This window comes from Trichosurus vulpecula, chromosome 7, assembly GCF_011100635.1.
Source record: "Trichosurus vulpecula isolate mTriVul1 chromosome 7, mTriVul1.pri, whole genome shotgun sequence".
Classification (NCBI taxonomy): Eukaryota; Metazoa; Chordata; class Mammalia; order Diprotodontia; family Phalangeridae; genus Trichosurus; species Trichosurus vulpecula.
Window position 1 is genome coordinate 268,066,898 of NC_050579.1, and position 22,974 is coordinate 268,089,871.

Genomic DNA, 22,974 nt, shown 5'->3' on the forward strand with positions numbered 1-22,974 from the left:
ACAAGGTAAACATAAAGCCTAACAAAATATGTTGTCAGAGAAGGGCAGATATTGATTCTTGATCCTGCTTCCTTGTAATGTTAAATCGGTCTCCTTCCCCCAATTCTCCCTGACACCACCCTAGTTTGGGCTCTCATTAATTGACTACTGTCAATTACTGTCCCTGCCTCAAGTCTCTCTCCTGCTTAATCTATGCCCAGGCTATCCAACCTTAGGTTTTTATTGAAACAATAGACAACACATTATGACTTGCCATTTTAGTGAGAGTTCTGCAGTAGCTGAGCTTCGTTTGCTAAAGCATTTATGGAAATTTCTATGCTTGTATAGGCGGGCCACATAAATCACACTGTGGGCTGCATGCGGCTGGATTTTGAACAGCCCTCATCTATCCTATGCACTGATAACTTAATAAATTTCCTAGTGAATGAATCTGATTATGGCATTCCATTGCTCAAAAGAACTTCAGCGTCTCCTCGTTAACTATTAAATAAAAAAGATTTATTATCTTAGTGTCCAAGGACCTCAAAGTCTGGCTCTACCCAGCATTTCCAATCTTATTTCATAGTACTCATCTAATTCAGTACAGCAATCATTTTCAAAAAACCAAAAGGCTTCTTAGGCTTGGTTATGCATTGAAGATGCCAAGGTCATCCACGGCAACCTGGGCCATCGCTAATCACCTTGACTAATTTAGTCCTGCCGCTGGACTTTGATGACTCTGGAGGAGCCAGCGAGGCTGATGACTTTGTGCAACCTTGGCTTACTTAAATCCGATCCACGGGCAAGTCAACACATCACTTGTGATGTCATTGGTCCTCTTGGAAAACGAAGGATGAACACCATTTGTATCCCCAGTGCTTAGCACAGTGCCTGGCTTGTAGCAGGCCCTTAATAAATGTTTATTGACTGATTGTCAGGGGGGCTGAAATAAGTAAAGCATTTCAGGCAAAGTACGATGGGAGATCTGAAGAAGGAAAAATCACTTCTACCTAGGAACATAAGAGTCAGAAAAGGCTTCGTGAAGAGGGTGATCTGAGCTGGGTCTTGTAAAAAAGAAGGGGCTTCAACAGCAAGGATAGGATTGGAAGAGGGCATTTTCAGGTTCGGGAGCAGTATGAGCAAGGACACGAAACTATGAGAAGGTGGGATGAGAACAGGAGATGGAGAGCAGATCAGTTTGATTGGAGTACGGATACCATGAAGGGGAGTAGTACAAGCGAAGACTAGATAAGTGGTCTGAGGCCAGATTCTGGAGGGCCTTGAATGCCAACTGTTGCTGCTGTTCAGTCATGTCTGACTCGTTGTGATCCCACTGAATAGTCTATGAGGTTTTCTTGGCAAAGATACTGGAGTGCCATTTTCTTCTCCAGTGTGCCCATTTGACAGATGAGGACCTAGGCAAATAAGGGTTAAGTGACTTGCCCAGGATCACACAGCTAGTAAATGACTGAGGACAGATTTGAACTCAAGTCTTCCAGAACCCAGGCCCAGTGCTCTACCTACTATGCCACCTGAATGCCAGAGTAAGAAGTTAATAGTCTTTTCTGTAAGGTGTGGGGAAAACCTTGAAGTTCTTTGAGCAGAGGATTGTCATTAGGAAGGTTGTGGAGGACAGACTGGGAAGCGGAGAGCACCATGCCAATTTAGGAGATAATTATGAAGCCTTAGGCAAGAAATTGAAAGCCAAAGAGACACAGATTTTGTTTTCCACATTGTTGCTCACTGAAGGTGCTCTCTTCCCTGTACATTGTTGGAAAAACTCAAATTTCCCTCTCTCTTTGGTGACCAAGAGAAATATAGTATTTGTGGGTTGAGAAGTCTGGAAACTGCCACAGCTGCCAGTGATTCAGAGCCCTGAGGCCTGCTCTACCTGCTCTGCTCTGACCTGGTCTGTCCTGGCGCAGCCCACACTGGGCTGCACTCTGCTCCCAGCATGGTGTGATGGACCCTTCTCAGCAACCATCCAGGCTGTCTTGGGCTGGAGACATTTCATTCTGTCATTTTGTGGGTTCTGTAGAATTTGTCTCAAATCTTTTTTTACAGGTGGTTGGAGGGATTTGGTGGAGATCTCAAGTGAGTCCCTGTTTTCACACCACCATCTTGGCTCTGCCCCCTAAACTTTTCTTTTTAAGTTTTGAGATTTAAATTCTATCTCTCCCTCCCTCCCTTCCTTCCCTCCTCCTTCCCTGAGACAATAAGCAATCCAATAATAGGTTATGCATGTGCAATCGTATAAAACATTTCCATAATAGTAATTTTGTACAAGATGACTCCAACAAAAACAAAAAACGAATGAAGGAAAGTGAAAAGCAGCATGCTTCAGTCTGTATCAGAGATAGCATCTTTCACCTTGAGTCCTTTGGGATTATCTTGGATCACTGTATTGCTGAAAATTGCCAAGTCACTCATGATTCTTCATTGTACAATATTGCTATTAGTGTGCACGATGTCCTCCTGGTTCTGCTCACTTCACCTTGCATCGTTTCATGTAAGTCTTTCCAAGTTTTGCTGAAATCATCCTCCTTGTCATTTCTTACAGCACAATAATATCTTATCACAATCATAGGATGTGGCTTCTTTCAGATTAATTAGATTCTCTTTTGACTTTGACCAGATATCTAGAGGCACTTTAATCTCATCATTTATTGTGGGATGTAGAGCTGTGGGGGTGGATTCCTTAAGGGAAGGTTTCTTGCTACTGTGTGTAAATCAGATGAGCCTCTTGTTTTTCTGGAGAGGTGGTCTTTGATATTGGACTTGGAGCCTGGAAGACCTGTCTTCAGCTCCCACTGGTGACACTTATTAGCTGTATGACTGTGAGCATATCATTTATCTTTCTCTGAGTCGCATCTATATAGCTTTCTCCAGACTCACCTGCTGAGTTTTTTTTGCTGCATCCAGAAACCATAACCCAAAATAAGATGGTCCACAAGGGATCTGTGGTTTCATAGTGGCGTAACACAGACTACATCATGTTTCTATCTACCACTCACTCTCTGTTTGAAATAAAAAGGAATAGGCAATTAGAATTACTGGTGGACTTTATCCCTCTCACACCCTATTAACAACAGAGATTTATGTTTGGGGAGTCAGAGTTCTCTGAGAATGTAAATGTCCTCAGAGTAATTTACAGCATCTGAAGGAAATAAAATGCCCCTATAAAATGCTATCTATGTTTGGCAAAGTCCTTTCTGTCCCATGCTAGGGTCTCCCTGGTTGCAATGTAATTCATGTTGAAGTAATTTTGAAGTATCCTTGATAAGATGGAAAGATATTTCACAATCTCCCTCCATAAAATAACTTTGGAGAAATGGTTTCTAGTCACAGACTCTTAGTAGAGGACCTCTTAAGTACTTTCCAGCTCCATAAGTTTATGAGTCTGTTGTGACTTTTGGGGTTCTCATGTCACCTATACTTTATCCTGGTAGCAGCCTCATTTATTTGTATTACTAGGTGGGGTGGCAGCAGTGAACTTCAGAATGAATGTAGGGTGGCATGCCAAACAGAAGCATGAGTTATTAATATTTTTCAGAAATTTATTAATCACAACTATAGACAGTTATAGCCAGGCACCCCATGATCCCCCCTGCTCTTCCCATCCCTCAGAGTGATACCTCTGAGCATTCTGAAACACTCAGTCAAGGCCAGGACCAAGAGGTTCAACTGAGTCTCTGTGGAACCTGATGGATGACAAATACTTTATGTGGTTCTCTTCTCAGATCTGGGTTAGGAGTGAGATATGATTCCTTTGAGGGAGAAGACCTCCAAGTATCTTTCTTTATGCACAGAAAATCTCGACTGAGCTATGCCACAGTTTCAAGAATTTGGCAAGTTAACTTCCCTAAAGGTGTAATGAGGCCTCTTTCCTCCGGCTAGGTTGCAAGGTGGATAGAGTGCTGAAGTTGGAATCTAGAAGACCTGAGTGGAAATTCTACCTTTCACTCTTATGTGACGCTGGGCACCTCACCTAACCTCTCCTGGCCTCAGTTTTCCCATCTGTAAAACATGGACAATAACAGCACCTACCTCCTGGATTGTTGTGAGGATCAATAACGTAGGTTAAGTGCTTTACAAACCTTAAAACCCTGGATAAATGCCAGCTCTTACTGTTATTGTTCTCACCCCCAGGTAGCGTCAGGTTTGATCTGCTCTGCTTCCCAAGCTGGGAGATAGGGAAACAAATGGGCAAGTGGTTTCACCGCCTCCTTGAGCATGATTTTAGTAGCTGGAAGGAAGGAGCTCTACTAAAGCCCTTTGGGTTTAGGTTGACCTTGGCTCTGACTTGGGGCTGCCAACTTCCTTATGATGGAGTCACTTTTCCCAGTTCTTGTCCTTTGAATGTTGGTGTCTCCTGTTGAGAACACTCTGTCCTATGACAATGGTCCATTCCAGTCTGGCCGACATCGGCTCAGGAGTACCTTCTGACATCCCTATGCGTGCTGCTCCCTCTCTCCTCACTTCTGTCTTCTTTTCCAGGTTGGTACCTCCTGAAGTACTCTGTGCATGAGTGCAAGGATGATGTCATGGAATTTCCTCCGATGAACAGCAGCATTCTTGGCTCATCACTGTGGGCACTTGAAACTAGGCAGGGGCCCTCATCTATTAAGGATAGAACAATGCGTTCCCATTATGGGTATAACTGGTCGATAGGAGGGACTTCCAGCTAGAGTACAGGGTCCTTAGATTCGGTAATGCCTCCAATGGCCCGACTGATCAATTGTGATATGGCTTCTGGCAAGATCTATGACCAAAATACAAGCTCTGAGGGTCTCACCAAATGACATAGCTTCAGCTAAAGCCCTTGGATGGTCTGGGAGTCTGCTGTCTAAAACAGCCAAGCTAAACGTGAGGAGGCACAACATTCAGAGGGTCAGGAACTAGGTCATGAAGTTTTTGGGCCACAGCAACTCATCACAACTGTCTCCCAAAAGCAAAGAGGGGTTATTTTCGGCCTTCCCTCACACAGGGAATCACAGATCTATCCTAAGCTTTGAAGTAAGCTCTTAATCATAGAGCGCTTTAGAGCCCATAAAGTGTTATCCATAGAACAAATCTGTGGGTGAAGAATTGTTAGCCTCATTTTACAGATGCACTAAGGGAGGCTTAGAGGAAGAGTTATTACTTTACCAAGCTATTAAGGTCACGTGGCTAACAAGTGGCAGATCAGGGACTGGAGGCAAGTTTTCCAACTTCAGGTTCAGTGCTGTTTTCACTACATTGCAGCAGATTCTCTTGACAGACCAACTTCAGGTCCCAAGAATGTGGCCAAAAACCATCAGTGTGAACATCTCTCCCAGTGTTCAAAGGTGCTGTGTTCCAAGGCAGGCAGGCTTACATGCCAGGTGGGCAGGCAGTAGCAAGTACCATGTTTAGGTAAGTCCATGTGGTTCCAGGATAATGGCCCATACCAATTGTTCACTAAGTACTCCCTGAATTCTATAGGGTCTGGTCTTTTCCTCTGTTCCTCTCTCAGGTAGTTTTAATGCATTATAACCAAGTTCCCAGGGTCAGTCACAGCCCATTTACCAGGTTACAGTTAAGACTTAATAGTTGTGTGGCCTTGGGAAAATCATTTTACTTTTCTGGGCCTCAGTTCCTTTATCTATAAAAATGAGGTAAAGGTATTTACCTTCCTCCTAAAGTTGATGTGAGGAAAATGTTTTAGAAATAATGATCATCAGTAATAGTAGGAGCTAAAATGTGTAGAGTACTTTAAAGTTTGCAAAGTGCTTTGCAAAGATTATCTCATTTTATCAATCACAACAATTCTGTGCTACTGTTACCTCCACTTTGTAAAACCAACGGGTGAGAAAACTGAGGCAAGCAGAGGCTCAATGACTTGCCTGAGGTCACGTAGTAAGTAAATTTGACCTATTATCAATATCATTGAAAAAATAGCAGCATTCTGCAAGGAGGAGGTAGTGAGCTCCTGCTTAGTGGGCCTTTTACTATGCCCTGGTTGGTTGCCAAACAACACATTGCATTCAATTTCCTAAGTTCCTGTCTTCTCATACAGACTATGGTGTTGGCATCTCCTTCTTATTAGACTTCTTTGCATGGCCAGCATGTGGGGCAAGGGTGGTGGAGAGCCCAGAGCTCACCCAGAGAGAAACTTCCCAGGGTTATGGTAGTATGGCTCCCTAAGCAGCTAGGCAGGGCAGAGGATAGTGCATGAGAGTCAGGGTCAGGAAGACCCGAGTTCAAAGCCTGCCTCAGCCGCTTAACTAGCTTTGTGATCCTGGGCAAGTCACTTAACTTTCCAGAATTAGAGTCCTTAGCTGTAAAACGAGGTTAATAATAGCACCTATGTCCCATGGCTGTTGTGAGGATCAAATAAGATACATAAAAATGTGTAAACCTGAAAGTGCTGGTTTTTCACTTGTTCCTCCTTCTTCATGACTCAGTTTGGGGTTTTCTTTCTTGGCAGAGATACTGGAGTGGCTTTGCCATTTTCTTCTCCAGCTCATTTTACAGATGAGGAAACAGAGGCCAACAGGGTTAAGCGACACACAGTTAGTAAGGAAAGCGCTGTTAACATATTAGCTGTTATCTGTACATGTATTCAGACTTTGCACTAGGTCACCTCCAAGGTTTCTCTCTAGCTCGTATGATTCTGTTGTTGTTCAGTCATTTCAGACTCTTTGAGACCCATTTGGGGTTTTCTTGGCAAAGATACTGAGGTGGTTTTGGCATTTCCTTCTCCAGCTCAGTTTACGGATGAGGAAACTGAGGCAAACAGAAAGTTAAGTGACTTGCCCAGGGTCACACAGCTAGTAAGTGCCTGAGGCTGGATTTGAACTCCTTTTCCTGACTCCAGGCCCAGTGCTTTACCCATTGGTCTAACTAGTTGCCCGATATGATTCTGTCATTGACCACTAAGAACAGACTTTGGTTCTGTTCGCCTCAGATTAGCAATTCATACTTACAGAAGTTAACAGAACATATCCATAAGGAATTGAATTGTGTTGTTTAACCTTCGTGACAATAAATCAAATCAAGCCATGCAAAAATGGAACGTGAGCAAGACTGATTTCAACAGGGTAAGCCCCTGAATTCACCTTGTGCCTATATGAGTGCTATGCGTCGGATGGTCATAAATTGTCATAGCCACAATTTCTTATCATATACACAGAAACTAATGTTCCAGTCCTGAATCTTTTTCCTTTCTCTGCATCCTCTGGGGGTGAGAATTATGGGACCTTAGATTTAGATTTAGAGCTAGAAGGGATCTTAGAAGTAATTTAATAAAACTCACTTTATGGGTGAGGAAACTTAGGGTCAGAGAGTGGCTTACCCCCAAAAGGTCACACAGATAAAAGTGGAAAAGATGAGATTTGATCTTAGATCCTCTGACTTGAAGCCCAGTGCTTTTTTAAACCAAACCAAGTGTCACTGTCATGATGTATTTGTTGAATTGAGATGACTAGAAGGCTACATGTATTTGGAAAGTTGTTTCTCTGGCAAGAGGTGTGTTCCAGTACAAAGTCCGTCACAGTCTTAAGTCTGAGAATAGGTGGCTGGGAAGACTGGAGCTTTCAGAGGGCCTTGAGAAAACACTGCAGCTGATTGTAGAGGGGCTCATAGAATCTTCCTAGGGGAGTGGTGGAGGACCTAGAGCCCCCTGAGCCTCCCCACTGAGATGTGTGTGCTGAGTCTCCACCCGAGCATGGAGAGAAGAGAACAACATGGATCATGAAGGCAATCCTGCGATAAAGTGGGGTGAAAACTCAGGTCCTGTCAAGCTCTAGAGCTACGTGGAGTCCAAGTGAGTAAGGTGCCCAGTGGATTAAAGGAAATTTTTTTTTTTCTCATCATAGAGCATCATTTGACCTTTCTAAGGAAGCTCTCTGCTTAGGTAAGACATGGTATGACTATATACATGCTTGTTGAATTAAGTTAAATTAGTTCATTGTGTATCAATTTTGGTGAGTTTTTTTTTTAAACACAAGAAACACCAGGTTTTATTAATGCTAGCCAGACTTACCTGGTACACACAGATTGTTTTCTAGTTTATGGTTAACACTGACTGTATGACCCTGGAAAAGTCATTTTAGCTCTCTGAACCTCAATTTCCTCACCTGTAAGATGGAGATATTACTTTATAAATGATATCTCGGTTAATGTTTTATGATTTTTTTGGAAAAAAGGAACAAAATCACATGTGTTTTCTGTCTTGTTGCCTAAAAGCCTGCAGCTAAATTAGTAAGTATTCAAATCAAAGATTCATATGAGACAGTTGGAAAGGAGCTTGGAAATTTTCTATTTCAACTCATTCATTTTTAAGAGGAGGAAATTGAATTCCAAAGAAGGTGAAGTGACTTGTTCATAGTTATATGATTCCTGCCCTTTTCCTCTTAAAACAACAACAGCAGCTTTGCTTTAGATTTCTTTTGCTTGAGATTTTGGGGTGCCTCCTGCATTGGTCCCTATGCTTCTTAGAAGGTAAGATTTCTAGGGGCAGCTAGGTGGTGAAGTGAGTAGAGCCCTGGCCCTGGAGTCAAGAGGACCTGAGTTCAAATTCAGCCTCAGATACCTGACACACTTACTAGCTGTGTGCCCTTGGGCAAGTCACTTAACCCCAATTGCCCTGTCTTCCCCCCTCCAAAAAAAAAGAAGTAAGATTTTGCATATTTTTCTTTACACACTCTACATTACAGCTCAGTTGAATGACATTTCCCAAACTGGACATTCTTCCTCCCTCCTCTCATCTCGAAGCTGTTCTTCATGTCTCTTTATGGCCCTCATAGAATACTTAATAGGTGCAATAATATATGTTTAGTTTAGTCTAATTTAATTCAATTTAATTGACATCCTACGGTCCCCTCATTTAAACATGCCCTCGATCCTCCTACCACTTAACAAAACAGCAGCAGTGATTTATTAGGTAACTAGAATACACCAGGTCAGCCAGGTGGTGCTGTTATACCGAGGGCGAGTGAGACATGCCACGGAGTATAAGTTTTAAAATGGAGAATTTATTAGCCGGCATCCATTTGGGGTTCAACCCGAATCAAAATGGCCCTGAGTTGGGGTGAAGACGTAGTATTTATAGAAAATAAAGGGTGCGGTGGTTAGTTATCTCTTGAAATTTATGGGCCAGGTCATAGGGTGGTCGGGGAAACAGGAATACAGGTCCTGACAGATCAAAGATTCTGACAGGTTATCATTAAGTGGGATAATTTTATTTATTGACATTCCTTGGAGGAGTCATGGAGCCCCAGGGACATTTGCTAAATGCCAATAGGTCTGAGTCCATTCTTTATTATGCAAACTGGGGTTTTAGTTAGGGACTGGGGGCAGGGTTCTCCTTCATTTCTCCAGTACCACAGTGCAATGGATAGAACACTGGGCTTGGAATTAGGAAGCTCTGAGTTCAAATCCAAGCTCAGACACTTAGTAGTTATGTGGCCTGGTGCAAGTCATTTAATCCTGTTTGCCTCCATTTCCTCATCTATTAAAAAAATGATCTGAAGAAGGAAATGACCAACCACTCCAGTACCCTTGCCAAGAAAGCCCTATGGACAAAGTCCATGGATGGAGTTAGGCACGACCAAACAATTTAACAACACAGTATATGAGGCTCTATGCTGGATGTCTGGCATTCAGACACAAAAATGAAACAGTAAATGGCAGTCAAGTAGCTTTGACTCTATGAGGAGTCTTTGAACTGAGCTATAACATCTACAGAGTTTAGTAGATACAAGGTAATTTGAAGAAGGAGGGATAATTGAGTGGAGCAGGGATCTCAGAAGAGGCTGTGAGAATGCAGTTTCTGAGTGGAGCTTTGAATTCTACATCCTTTCTGTTGGTGTGCTTTTCAATGACACAAAACAATCACAATTGTTGAGAACTCTACTCTTAAACAGAAAATATTTACTAAACAAGAAGGCAAAGGCAAACATAATAATAACATAATCTGATTAAATCAAGCTGAGGTTTTTTAAGCCCTTACTATGGGGCACTGTGCTAAATGTTGGGAATACGAAAACAAAAAGAAAGACATTTCCTGCCATCAAGGAGCTTATATCACTGTGTGGGAAGATGAGCCAAAGAGGATGGGAAGGGAGAGATGACTGTACTGGTGGGGGCCAAAGCAGAGAAAGTCTAGAGAAGCCTAGAGGGGAATAGAGCCGTGGTTATCCTGGGCATCCTATTTAAATTGGAGGTTCTAGGAGGAAGCAGTCAATCAGAGGGAGAATCTACAGCGAAGGAGGGCACTTTTATTGTGAGTAGTTGTAGCAACATTGTAGCTAGCTGCTGCTATGGCTTTGTAAAACCAACAACAACCAGCACACTGAAGGGCTGCTAATACAGATTCTTTGATCTGCTTTTCTAAGGAAAGCAACTTTAAGCGGTTAATAATCTCAGTTTAATTAAACATACATATATCAATCACTTAGTTCAGGGGGAAAAGATCAGCTCCCTGAACTTAAGGGCAAATACAAACAGAAATCACCAACATCAACAGACAGACCTTGTCTGATTCAAATCACAATTCGTAGTTACCAGAGAAGCAGCAACATCTATCTGGGTTACAAAGCCGGGAAGGGGCGGGTTCAAAGTCCTTTCAGTGAGTTTACCCCCCAAAGTCAAATGCCAACCTCAGATCTTATATACCTGTCTCAAGGCCCTGAGGCACTGGATTACCTCAGTGCTAGAAGCACTCAAGCAAAGAATGGGTGAAAAGTCCCATTTAGGATGTGGGAAAATTAGTTAATCCCTAGTACCACCAGTCAATGACTCCCAACTCTTAGTGCTGAGAATTCCTAGACAAGATTCCACTTTACCAGCCCCATTCAAACAAAGGCCAGAATCATTAAAGGTGCTTAAGAGAAGAACAGCAAAAAGCCCTGCCCTGATTACCATTACAGTAGGTCAGGGGTGGAGTCAGTTTACAGGGTGAAGAGGTTTTTATGATATGGTAGAGAAAGTGCTGTGAAGAATCAGGATGACACCATTTTCAGTGCTCGTTTCTACATTTCTGATGCCCTGTAACGTTCTGTATCAGAAATAGGAGTTAGCATACTCCTCACTCCCCATTTCAGACCCCACCTCTGTCACTCTTAACTCAGAAACCTCTCCTTGGATTTTCATTCCCACGGTCTATATCACCCCCCTCCTTTTCTGATTGCTCCCCCCACCCACTTACCCTCCCCAGCCCCATCCAGATCTGTGTGGCTGTAATTTACCAAAATCGACCTCACCCAGCTCACAATGTTCCTCTCCCTCCCAAACCATATCCATATACTTAGGCACTCTGGTGTATTTGTAGATGACCCCTTGAATCAATCACTCTACAAGTACTTATTAAACATCTACTATGTGCCAGATATTTCCATGTGAGAGACTTTGTAGCATAGCGGGCAGAGAGCTGGTTTCAGAATCAGGAAGAACTGGATTCAAGTTTTACCTCCAACACTTACTGGCTGACTCATCCTGGGCAAGCCACTTAACCCCTAAGTGCTCCAGGCAATTTTCTAAGACTGAATTGAAGAAGGTACTGATCTGCATAGAGAGAGGACATTTCTCCTGGGAGCTTCCTAACCTGATGAAATAACAGGCCCAGTTCAAAAAGAAACACTGGGCCAGTTTCCACATACATGTATAAAAATGAGGTAGTCCTGCCCTCAAATAAGGGTAAAGTATTGTCCAGGGCAGCTAGGTGGCGCTAGTGCTCTATCCACTGATAGAGCATTGTTTTGGACTTGGAATCAGGAAGACTCATCTCCATGATTTCAGATCCCAGCTCAGACATTTACTAGCTGTGTGACGCTGGGCAAGTCACTTAACCCTGTTTGCCTCAGTTTCCTCATCTGTAAAATGAGCAGCAGAAGGAAATAACAAACCACTCCAGTATCTTTGCCAGGAAACCCCAAATGGGATCCCCAAAGCGTCTGACACGACTAAAACAACTTACCAACAACAAAAAAAGGTGTTGTCCATTTCTTACGTGGATACTTTAATTAATGAAAGGAGCAGAAAAGGGACGTTGGTATGAGAAACACAGAGAAGGCAGTTCAAGGAGAATAACAATTCTGAGGGAAAAATTTCCCCTCTGATAAAAGTACTAAAGAAGAGACATAAAATTGGGACAGGTCTGAAGTGAAAGCACGCCCCTCAGCAACTAAAGGACCGGTGTGTTGTAATGGTGACTGCATTGGTTTGTTTCCCAGAAGCTAATTTACATGTAATTGTTTTTAGAACTTAGAAGTTTATTTCTAGGAAACTGAATCAAAAAACTACTGGGGATTGTGGGAATATTGTAAAATTGGATGTGTATGAATGAATGAATGAAAAAGCACTAGGTTAACAAATAGAAAATCTAAATAGTTCTTGCTTTCAGGGAGATCACTTTTTAATTTGTGTCATCTACGAGAAGACCTGGTGGACCTTTGGGTGCCTCAGTTATAATATCATTCCTTAAAGGGCAGAAAAAGAGGAGAAGGAAGTTATTCTACTGGATGAAGTCTGATCAAGAAAGAATTGGTTGCTAAAACAGAAATGAGAGGAGAGTTGAGTAGATTTGATTACTTAATTTTCAGACTGTGGAGTAGAGAAGATAGGGAAAGTCAAACATTCGTGGTTTTCAAAATAGGCAAGAGGGTGAGTCTCAGATTTTGATCACTAGCAAAATTCTAGAACGCGTTATTAAAGAAATGATTTGTGAATGTTTAGAATGGGAAATGGAGCCACTTTCATGGCTTCTTCACAGATAGGTCATACTAGCCTAATATTATTTCTTTTTTACCTTGGTTATTAGATTATTAGAGCAGAAGAATTATATAGATGTAGTATGATGTCAGCAAAATATTTGTTAAAACTTCTCGTTTTGGTTGAATGATTGGAACTTAAGAGTTGCTATTAATAGGTCAATGTCAGCTTAGAGGAAGGACTCTATTGGAGTGTCCAGGAATCTGTGGTTGGCCCTTTTTTTGTTTAACAATTTTATCAAGGACTTGGGTGAAGGCATATACGATGTACTTATCAAATTTACTTATGACACAAAGCTGGGAGGGATAGCTAATACATTGAACGGCAGAGGCCTGATCCCAAAGGATATTGTCAATCTAGTGGGCTGAATGTAAAGGGATAACATTTAATGGAGATAGATATAAAGTATCACATTTGGCATTAAAACAATTAACTTCACAAGTATCAGATGGATGAGACATAGCCTGACAATAATTAGTGTGAAAAAGATCATGCAGTTGCTTTTTTTTTTTTTTTTTTTTTTTGCAGGGGGGAAGGCAGGGCAATTGGGGTTAAGTGACTTGCTCAAGGTCACACAGCTAGTAAGGTGTGTCAAGTGTCTGAGGCCAGATTTGAACTCAGGTCCTCCTGACTCCAGGGCCCATGCTCTACTCACTGCGCCACATAGCTGCCCCAATCATAGAGTTTTGATGACCTGAAAGCTCAATATAATCCAACAACTAAAGTGATCTTGAATCACATAAAGGAAAACATAGGAACGATGAAAGTAACGGGGCCACTGTACTCAGCTCTGGTCTGACTTCATATATCCTGCGAGTCAAAGTTTACAAAGGACACTGACAAACTAGATCACACTAGAGGAGGGTGATCAGGATTTCAAGGGGATTAGAGACCATGACATATGAGAATCAGATGAGAAACTGGGGTTGATGAGCCTGGGGAAGAAGGGCTGGGGATGGGGTGGGAATAGGATAGTTACATTCAAATATTTGTAGACTTGTTATATTGGAAGGATGAAACTTGTTGCCAACCGCTTGGCTCTAAAGGATAGAAGTAGGTGCAACACATGGAACTTGTGGAGAGGCAGATTAAGGTTTGATGTAAGGAAAACATTTTCTAATGATAGAACTATACCAAAATGAAATGGACTACCTTATAAGGCAATGAGTTTCCCCCTCTTTGGAGGTATTGATCTGCAGACTAGATGACCACTTGGAGATATTTTATAGGAGATTCCTATATAGGCATGGATGTGTGCTGAAATCCCTTCAGACTCTGAGATACTGTGATTCTGATTCTTGTTGCCTCTGACATAAGTTTACCCTTTAGCTTGTTCAGCCATTCTCCACTTGATGATACCCGCTTTAGTTTCCATTTTTTTTGTTATCATGGAAAGTGCGACTATAAATAGTTTTGTACATATGGGTCTCTTCCCTCTTTGACCTCCTTGAGACAAAGGTCTAGTAGAGGTATCGCTGGGTAGCAACAGTTTAATAGCTTTTGGGACATAGTTTCAAGGCATCATCCTTAGCAGTCTCTCTGAACTCACGTCTCACAAAATTCTCTTTATAACTATAGTTTCTTAATAAAATAGTCTAAGGCAGTTCTAACAAAAAAAAGGTTCTTCTCATCTTTCTTTTTGTTTTCTCTTTGGCTTATCATATAGATCCTCATGGCTCAAGGACAAAGTCATGTACAATATTCCTGATTCCACAAAGAGAAACATCTCATACAAAGATACAATATTTAATAATAGGCTCTCTGAAAAATATATACCCACAGCATACCTTTAAATTTCGTCTGTTATTAACATGTTCTCCGTTTCTTTAAGTCTAGATAATCAACAAAACAATAAATTAAGTTCTGATTTGTTTTTGTTTTTTTATTGTAGTTGTTTCAGGCCTGTGCGACTTTGTGACCTCATTTGCGGTTTTCTTGGCAAAGATACCAGAGTGGTTTACCATTTCCTTTCCCAGCTCATTTTACAGATGAGAAACTGAGGCAAACAGGATTAAGTGACTTGACTGGAGTCAAGCAGCTAGTAAGTGTCTGAGGCCACTCTAAACACTGAGCCACCTAGCTTATTTCTGAGGTTTAAATGTTCCCACTGAAAATTTAGTAACTGTCTCTCCTGAGCCTATACAGCTAACGCTACTGCTTAGAACTGTAACTCTTTTTAGCTTTTCTCCTTCTTAAAGAGATAGGAAGTTTCTATTTCTTCTGTAGGAGAGGCTTTTGGAACAGGGACTACAATTCCATACCTTGTTTTTGTACTCACTATTTGATTCAGCTGGGCCTCTTTCCATCCATACCAAGCATATCTCTGTCTGTGACATGAGCTGGAAAACCAACTAGACAAATCTCAGTAAGAACCTCTCCTCAACTCAAAACCTTTGGCTTTCTTAGGAAGGTGCCCTTGTGTGAAGGCATTTAATGACTAGGATGAATAATGGGCAGCTGTGCTGATTCTTAAGGCATCCTCTCCAAATGACCAATGAATGCTTAAATGTTTTGAATGCTTAAAGACCAGCCCACTTTGGGGCTCTGGGTTACCACTCTGGTTATATTCTTGCTTGTTACGTGCTTCTCCCCCTAGGTATTTTACTTTGAACCCTGAGCCTCTCTTTGTGTGACTTGAAAGAAGCAATAATAAAACAACTTGCTTTATGTATTATGAAGATGTCTGGTTTTTTTGGAATGAAATGTTCTCTCAGTCCCATAACTGATGCTTAGTACAGGATGCTCAATTTGCTGGTTTTATTTTTCTCTCTTTTGTTAAAACACATGCTCAGAAATATTCCTTTTCCTCTAAGGACCACTTTAGCCACATCTCACAAATTTTTAGTGTATTGTCTCACAGTTATAATTTTCTACAATCATTTATTGTGTCTATTATTTTTCTTTAACTTACCCATTATTTATTGCTGTGGCCTCTGATCATATTTACTTTAAAAATAAAGGATGTGCTTACTTATTTTGACCTTTTTTATTTTGTAAGTTCTTTATGCCCCAGCACGTGATCAATTTCCGAAATGCTGAAAAATTGGAATATGCCTTAAGGTTCCCTTAAGTAATTGACAAAGGTCTATCATATCTAATTTGATCAAGGAAATATGGGTCAGAGTATGGGGCAGTGTCAGAAAAAGTCCTATCATTGAGCAAGTACTCATAGACCTGGAAGAAACAAGCCCCTGCAAATCCAGAGAAAGAATTGAACTGTGGTCTTAGATATGCAACTCAAAATTCTGGAGCCAGAGATTTCAATGGGACAGGGTAGGAATGCAACGATCACAGAATTTAAACTTTTTTGGTAGTTTTAGTGTTTTTGAGGGGAGTAGGGAGGGGGGTGGAGGGTATAGAAGATGGAATCTCCCAGTTAAAATCTTCTTTTCTTACACTATAGCCATTGTCTGAATCTCCTGTGTTGTTTTCTGGCCTTTGGTTTTCACAGACATAATGGATGCCACATCCTGGACTGCGGTCAGTGTCACTGCTAGCATAGTAAGCTTCCTTGGAATTCTGGTCATGAGACCTTCAGGTGAGCATTTCTCTCTCTCTCTTCTGCTATGGTGGTTCTTCAAATGAATGGAGCAGTTCATAGTCAACCTAGTCAAGAAAATTTTTCTCCACTGGGAAAACTCAAGGCTTCCTGACCTCTCAGCATAGCAGATATGATCCCACTCTTGGGTACCATGTGTACCCCACCCTGTTGATAAGATCCATTCATAGGAAACTAGTACATGATGGAAGAATCTTAGGCTGCTCTGTCTCTGGTGTGGTTTTCTCTAGCTAGGTGTTTGGGTTTTTTAACTTTGCATTGATACCAACTGGATTGTATCAGTTCTTTCAGAGTTGACTATGTCATGTGTAATTAATTAATACTAAACTAACTTCAGAGTTCTAAATTCAGAATTTTCAAAGCAATCACCAACTTATTGATTTTTCTTTTTAAAAAAATTAATTCTAATAATGATTGCTATCTTCTGTATTATGTAACCTAGCCTTCTCTCAGTATTCTTCCTCTCCTCTCTTCCAGAGAGCCAGCCCTTATAGCAAAGAGTTTAAAAAAGAGAAGGAAGAAGAGAGTAAATTAGAACAATTGATCAATATATCAAAATGATCTCATATTATATTTAGTGTTCCAGACCTGTGGACCATGCTCACCCCTACACATATCTCTGAAGAATGGTTAATGGAGGAGTCTTTTCATAGCTTTTCTTTGTCACCAGCCTTCATGGATTGTTCTTCAATGACCTTTTAAATTTTTTTTAATTAATTAATTTATTTTTAGTTTATCACACACGGTTCTACATAATTTTGAGTTCCAGATTTTTTCCCCTCCCTCCTCCCTCCCTCCCCAAGACGGCCTGGAATCTCATATAACTACCATGTATAACTTCGCATTGAATTAATTTATACACTAGTCAAGTTGAGGAGAAGAATTATGACCAATGGAATGAATCATGAGAAAGAAGAGACATAACCAAAAAAAAAACCAAAAAAAAACAAAAACCAAAACCAAAAACAAAAGAGAAGCAAAAAAGGCAAGCATGTAGTGCGCCTCAATCTGTATTAAACTTCACAGTTCTTTCTCTGGATGAAGATAGCATTCTCCATTGTAAGTCCCCTGGAGTTGTCCTTGCACCTTACGTTGCTGAGAAGAGCGAAGTATGTCAGGGTTGGTCCTCACGGAGTCCATATATCTGTGGTTGTGTACAATGTTCTCCTGGCTCTGCTCTGCTCACTCAGCATTACGTCGTGTAGGTTTTTCCAGGTTGTTACGAAGTCCGTATCATCCCCATTTCTTATGGCACAATAGTATTCCATTACCTTCATATACCACAGCTTGTTCAGCCATTCCCCAATTGATGGGCATCCCTTTGATTTCCAATTCTTGGCTACCACAAAAAGAGCTGCTATAAATATCCTTGTACAAATGGGTCCTTTTCCCGCTTGTGTGATTTCTTTGGGGTACAACCCTAGAAGTGGTAATGCTGGGTCAAAGGGTATGAACATTTTTATAGCCCTTTGGGCATAGTTCCAAAGTGCTCTCCAAAATGGCTGGATCAGCTCACAACTCCACCAGCAATGTAACAATGTTCCAATCTCCCCACATCCTTTCCAGCATTTATCATTTTCCTGTTTTGTTATTTTAGCCAATCTGACAGGAGAGATGTGGTATCTGAGAGTTGTTTTCATTTGCATTTCTCTAATCAGTAGTGATCCAGAGCATTTTTTCATATGCCTATAGATAGCTTTAATTTCTTCCTCTGAAAACTGCCTGTTCATATTCTTTGACCATTTCTCAATTGGGGAATGGCTTGTGTTCCTATATATTTGGCTCAGTTCCCTGTATATTTTAGAAATGAGGCCCATATCAGAGATACTAGGTGCAAAGATTTTCTCCCAATTTTCTGCTTCCCTCCTAATTTTTGTTGCATTGGCTTTTTTTGTACGAAAACATTTCAATTTGACATAATCAAAATTATCCATTTTGCATTTTGTAATGCTCTCTATCTCTTGTTGGGTCATGAATTCTTTTCTTTTCCATAAATCTGATAGACTATTCCTTGCTCTCCCAAATTACTTATAGTATCGGCCTTTACTCCTAAATCATGAACCCATTTTGACTTTATTTTGGTATATGGTGTAAGATATTGATCTATGCCCAGTTTCTGCCCTACCATTTTCCAATTTTCCCAACAGTTTTTGTGAAATAATGAATTATTAGCCCAGAAGCTGGCCTCTTTGGGTTTATCAAAGAGTAGATTGCTAAACTTGTTGATTTCTCCTACTTGTGTACCTATCCTATTCCACTGATTCACACCCCTGTTTCTTAACCAGTACCAGGCAGTTTTGATGACTGCTGCTCTGTAGTACAGTTCAATATTTGGTATGGCTAGGCCACCTTCTCTAGCATTTCTTTTCATTAATACTCTAGATATTCTAGACCTCTTGTTTTTCCAGATGAATTTTGTTATTATTTTGTCCAGCTCAGTAAAATAATTTTTTGGTAGTTCGATTGGTATGGCACTGAATAGATAGATTAATTTAGGTAAAATTGTCATTTTTATTATATTAGCTTGGCCTAACCATGAGCAACTGATATTTTTCCATTTATTTAGATCTGGTTTTATTTGCGTGAAAAGTGTGTCGTAGTTATGTTCGTATCGGCCCTGGGTTTGTCTTGGCAAATAGACTCCCAAATATTTTATAGTGTCTACAGTAACTTTGAATGGAATTTCTCTTTCTATCTTTTGCTGTTGGGCTTTGTCAGTAATGTATAGGAATGCTGAGGATTTATGTGGGTTTATTTTATATCCTGCAACTTTGCTAAAGTTGTTTATTATTTCAAGTAGTTTTTTACTTGATTCCCTAGGATTCTCTAGATAAATCATCATATCATCTACAAAAAGTGATAATTTAGTTTCTTCTTTTCCTATTCTAATTCCTTCAATTTCTTTTTCTTCTCTTATTGCTACAGCTAATGTTTCTAGAACCAAATTGAATAATAGGGGTGATAATGGACATCCTTGTTTCACCCCTGATCTTATTGGGAATGCATCTAGCTTATCCCCATTACAAATAATGCTTGTTGATGGTTTTAGGTAGATGCTATTTATAATTTTAAGGAAGGTTCCCCTTATTCCTATGCTTTCTAGTGTTTTTAATAGGAATGGGTGTTGTACTTTGTCAAAGGCTTTTTCTGCGTCTATTGAGATGATCATATGGTTTCTGCTGGTTTTGTTGTTGATATGGTCAATTATGCTAATAGTTTTCCTAATATTGAACCAGCCTTGCATTCCTGGAATAAATCCTACCTGGTCATAGTGTATTATTCTCTTGATAAGTTGCTGCAATCTTTTTGCTAATATTTTATTTAAAATTTTTGCATCAATATTCATTAGAGAAATTGGTCTATAATTTTCTTTCTCTGTTTTGACTCTCCCTGGTTTGGGTATTAGTACCATATTTGTGTCATAAAAAGAATTTGGTAGGACTCATCAATGCCCAGATCATTGATCTCCTTTTTCCCTATTTTATTCATGTAGGCATTTAGGGATATAAAACTTTCCCTAAGAACTGCTTTTGCTGCATCCCATAAGTTTTGGTATGTTGTTTCATTATTGTCATTCTCTTGAATGAAGTTATTAATTGTTTCTCTGATTTGTTCTTTGTCCCACTTATTCTTTAGAATTAAATTATTTAGTCTCCAATTAGTTTTTAGCTTATTTTTCCATGGCTCTTTATTAAAAATGATTCTTATTGCATCATGATCTGAAAAGGATGCTTCGACTACTTCTGCTTTTCTGCACTGGATTGTGAGGTTTTTATGCCCTAGTACATGGTCTGTTTTTGAGTATGTGCCATGTGCTTTTGAGAAGAAAGTATATTCCTTTTTATCCCCATTCAGTTTTCTCCAGAGGTCTATCATATGTGCCTTTTCTAAAATTCTGTTTACCTCCTTAACTTTTTTCTTATTTATTTTGAGGTTAGATTTATCAAGTTCAGAAAGGGGGAGGTTGAGGCCTCCCAATATTATAGTTTTGCTGTCTATTTCTTCCTGTAACTCCCTTAACCTCTCCTCTAAGAATTTGTATGCCTTACCATTTGGTGCATATATGTTAAGCAATGATATTGCTTCATTGTTTATGGTGACTTTTAGCAGGATATAATGTCCTTCCTTATCTCTTTTAATTAAATCTATCTTTACTTTTGCTTTGTCTGAGATTGGGATTGCTACACCTGCTTTTTTTACTTTAGCTGAGGCCCAATATATTTTACTCCAGCCTTTTACCTTTACCCTACGTGTATCCCCCTGTTTCAAATGCGTTTCTTGTAAACAGCATATTGTAGGATTATGGTTTTTAATCCATTCTGCTATCTGCTTCTGTTTTGTGAGAATGTTCATCCCCTGCACGTTCAGGGTTATGATTTCTATCTGTGTCTTTTTCTCCATCCTAATTCCCCCTGTTTATGCTTTTATTTCTCCCTTTCCCCTTCTCCTCCTCGACAAAGTTTTGCTTTTGACCGCCACCTTCCTCAGTTTACCCTCCCTCTTTATTCCCCTCCCTTATCTTACCGTTTCCCACTTGCTACTTCTCCTCTCCCTTCTGACCACCCCCCTCCCTTTTTTCCTCCCTTCCCCTCCTACTTCCTGTAGGACAAGTTAGATTTCTAAGCTTTTCAAGGTATGTTATTCCCTTCTTGAACTAGATCAGATGACAGTAAAGCTCAAATACTGCTCTTCTCCCTCCCTTCTTGCCCTCTATTATAATATGTTTTTGTGCCTCTTCATTTGGTGTAATTTACCCTTTTCTACTACCTCCTTACCACTTCCCTCATAGCCCTCCCTTTATATCTCTTACTTATGTTTTTTATCTTTACATCAGTTAATTTATACAGGCATTCACAATCTATGTGTATCCCTTTCAATTGTCATAATATCTGTACCATTCTCAAGACTGACTTATATATATATAACATACATAAGATGATATAATCCCACATAAAGATGTAAACAACCTGCCCTTATTGGTTAATGAAGTTTGTGGGGTTTTTCCCCCGGTTACCTTTTTATGTCTCTCTTGAGGTTTGTATTTGGAGATCAAATTTTCCATTGAGTTCTGGCCTTTTCATCAGGAAGGTCTGGAATTCCCTTATTTCATTGAATGTCCATCGCCTTTAAATTTTTAAAAAATAGATTCTGCTTTCTGTTTTCTACATTTCTGCCTATTGAAAACACCATCACAATGTCTTGATAACTTAAGAGTCCTGTTGTCCACTGAGTGCATTTTTGATGTGCTTTTGGGCAAGCTTCATAGTCTATCATTGGCAGAATGGTGATTCCAGTCCTTATTCCCGTTTTGATCTTGTCTTTTATATTTTCTTTAATTTTTAATATCTCTTCTGGGGTTTACTTTATTAGGCAGCCTGTAGTGGTCCCTGTTTACATCCTATTCCAGATAATCACTAGAAAAGACCATAATAGTGGATTTGAATTTTTGTTATAGATTCATACATATGATACCCCACTACCAACTCCTCTCTGATTCTCCCTTGTTTTCTGCTGTACCACATAGACCGATTCACAGTGATAGGACCTGCTGAGCCTATCCTTGTTAAACCGAGTGAAGATGTCCTGTTAACCTTGTCACCTCTCCCCCAAAATGAGTGCTGAGCACATGGAGGTGAGTTGGTTCCGATCTCACTTCTCTGATGCTGTCTATGTGTACTGGGATGGGAAGGCTCAAGATGAAGAGCAGGCGGTAGAGTACAGAGGAAGAACCCAGCTTGTGAAGGACACTATTGCTGAGGGAGATGTGACCCTGCGAATCCAAAGTGTCAGGCTATCAGACAATGGACAGTACTGGTGCCGATTTCAGGAAAACCATGAATATGGAGAAGCCACATCCGAGGTGGTTGTAACAAGTGAGTTGTTGGGTTTTGCCTTTTAAAATCTCCAATGGTTAAAAAATCACTTAGTGGGCAAGTGGAGGAAGTAAGTAATTTCATTTATCAGTGTCTCAGTTGTCAATTTTTTGTCCGTAAGTCCCACCCCATGGTTTTGTCATAAATAGCAGTGGTTCAGTTTCTAGTTCCTTCAGCTATTTCTTTTCACTTTTTGCTAATATGTTTTGTCTGTACTGTATGAAAAACGTCGAATTGAGTTGAATTCTGTCCAACCCCATTCAACATTTATTAAATGCCCATTATGTTCGAGGGAATATCTCGAGTCCTGTGGTTGATACAGCTATTTATAAATAAAAGACGATGCTTGCCCTCATGGAGTTTACATTCTAACAGAGGTGATTAAAACACCCAAGAAGTACACAGCTTCTTTGAGAACTCTGTAGAAGGGGAGGCGACTGGCTTGCCGTCATTACTGGCTCTATGATTTTTTTCCTCTTCATAAAGAAATTCTAATTATAAACCATATTGACAGCTGAGGCAATAACTAAGCTTTAAATTAAATGTAGGCTCATTTAGTTCAGTATTACACTTGTATTCCTTAATTTCTGTTACCTTATTTATTGCATATACCAGAAAATAAGGAAGGTTATAAACCTTTCTAATTACTCTATTAGAAATCTCCCAGAACTTAATAATACACTGCATACTTTTAGGGAAAATATAAAATAGATAATTTCAATTAATCCTTGTTTTTAAATGAAGATCACAACAGTCTAAAAGATAGTTACAACCTTCTGTTTCAGAGCTTGAATGAAAATGCAATGAAGCTGTATAATTTGTGCAAGTAGT

The 22,974-nt window shown here is 40.1% G+C and overlaps 1 protein-coding gene across 1 annotated transcript in view; it reads left to right on the top strand.

The window, feature by feature from the left end:
* The window catches only part of BTNL2 (butyrophilin like 2), an 80,705-nt gene that overhangs the window by 23,457 nt on the left and 34,274 nt on the right, over window positions 1-22,974 (top strand). Inside the window, 2 exon segments of the mRNA XM_036768434.1 lie at window positions 21,795-21,859; window positions 21,861-22,143. Coding sequence (XP_036624329.1) covers window positions 21,795-21,859; window positions 21,861-22,143 — 348 coding nt within the window.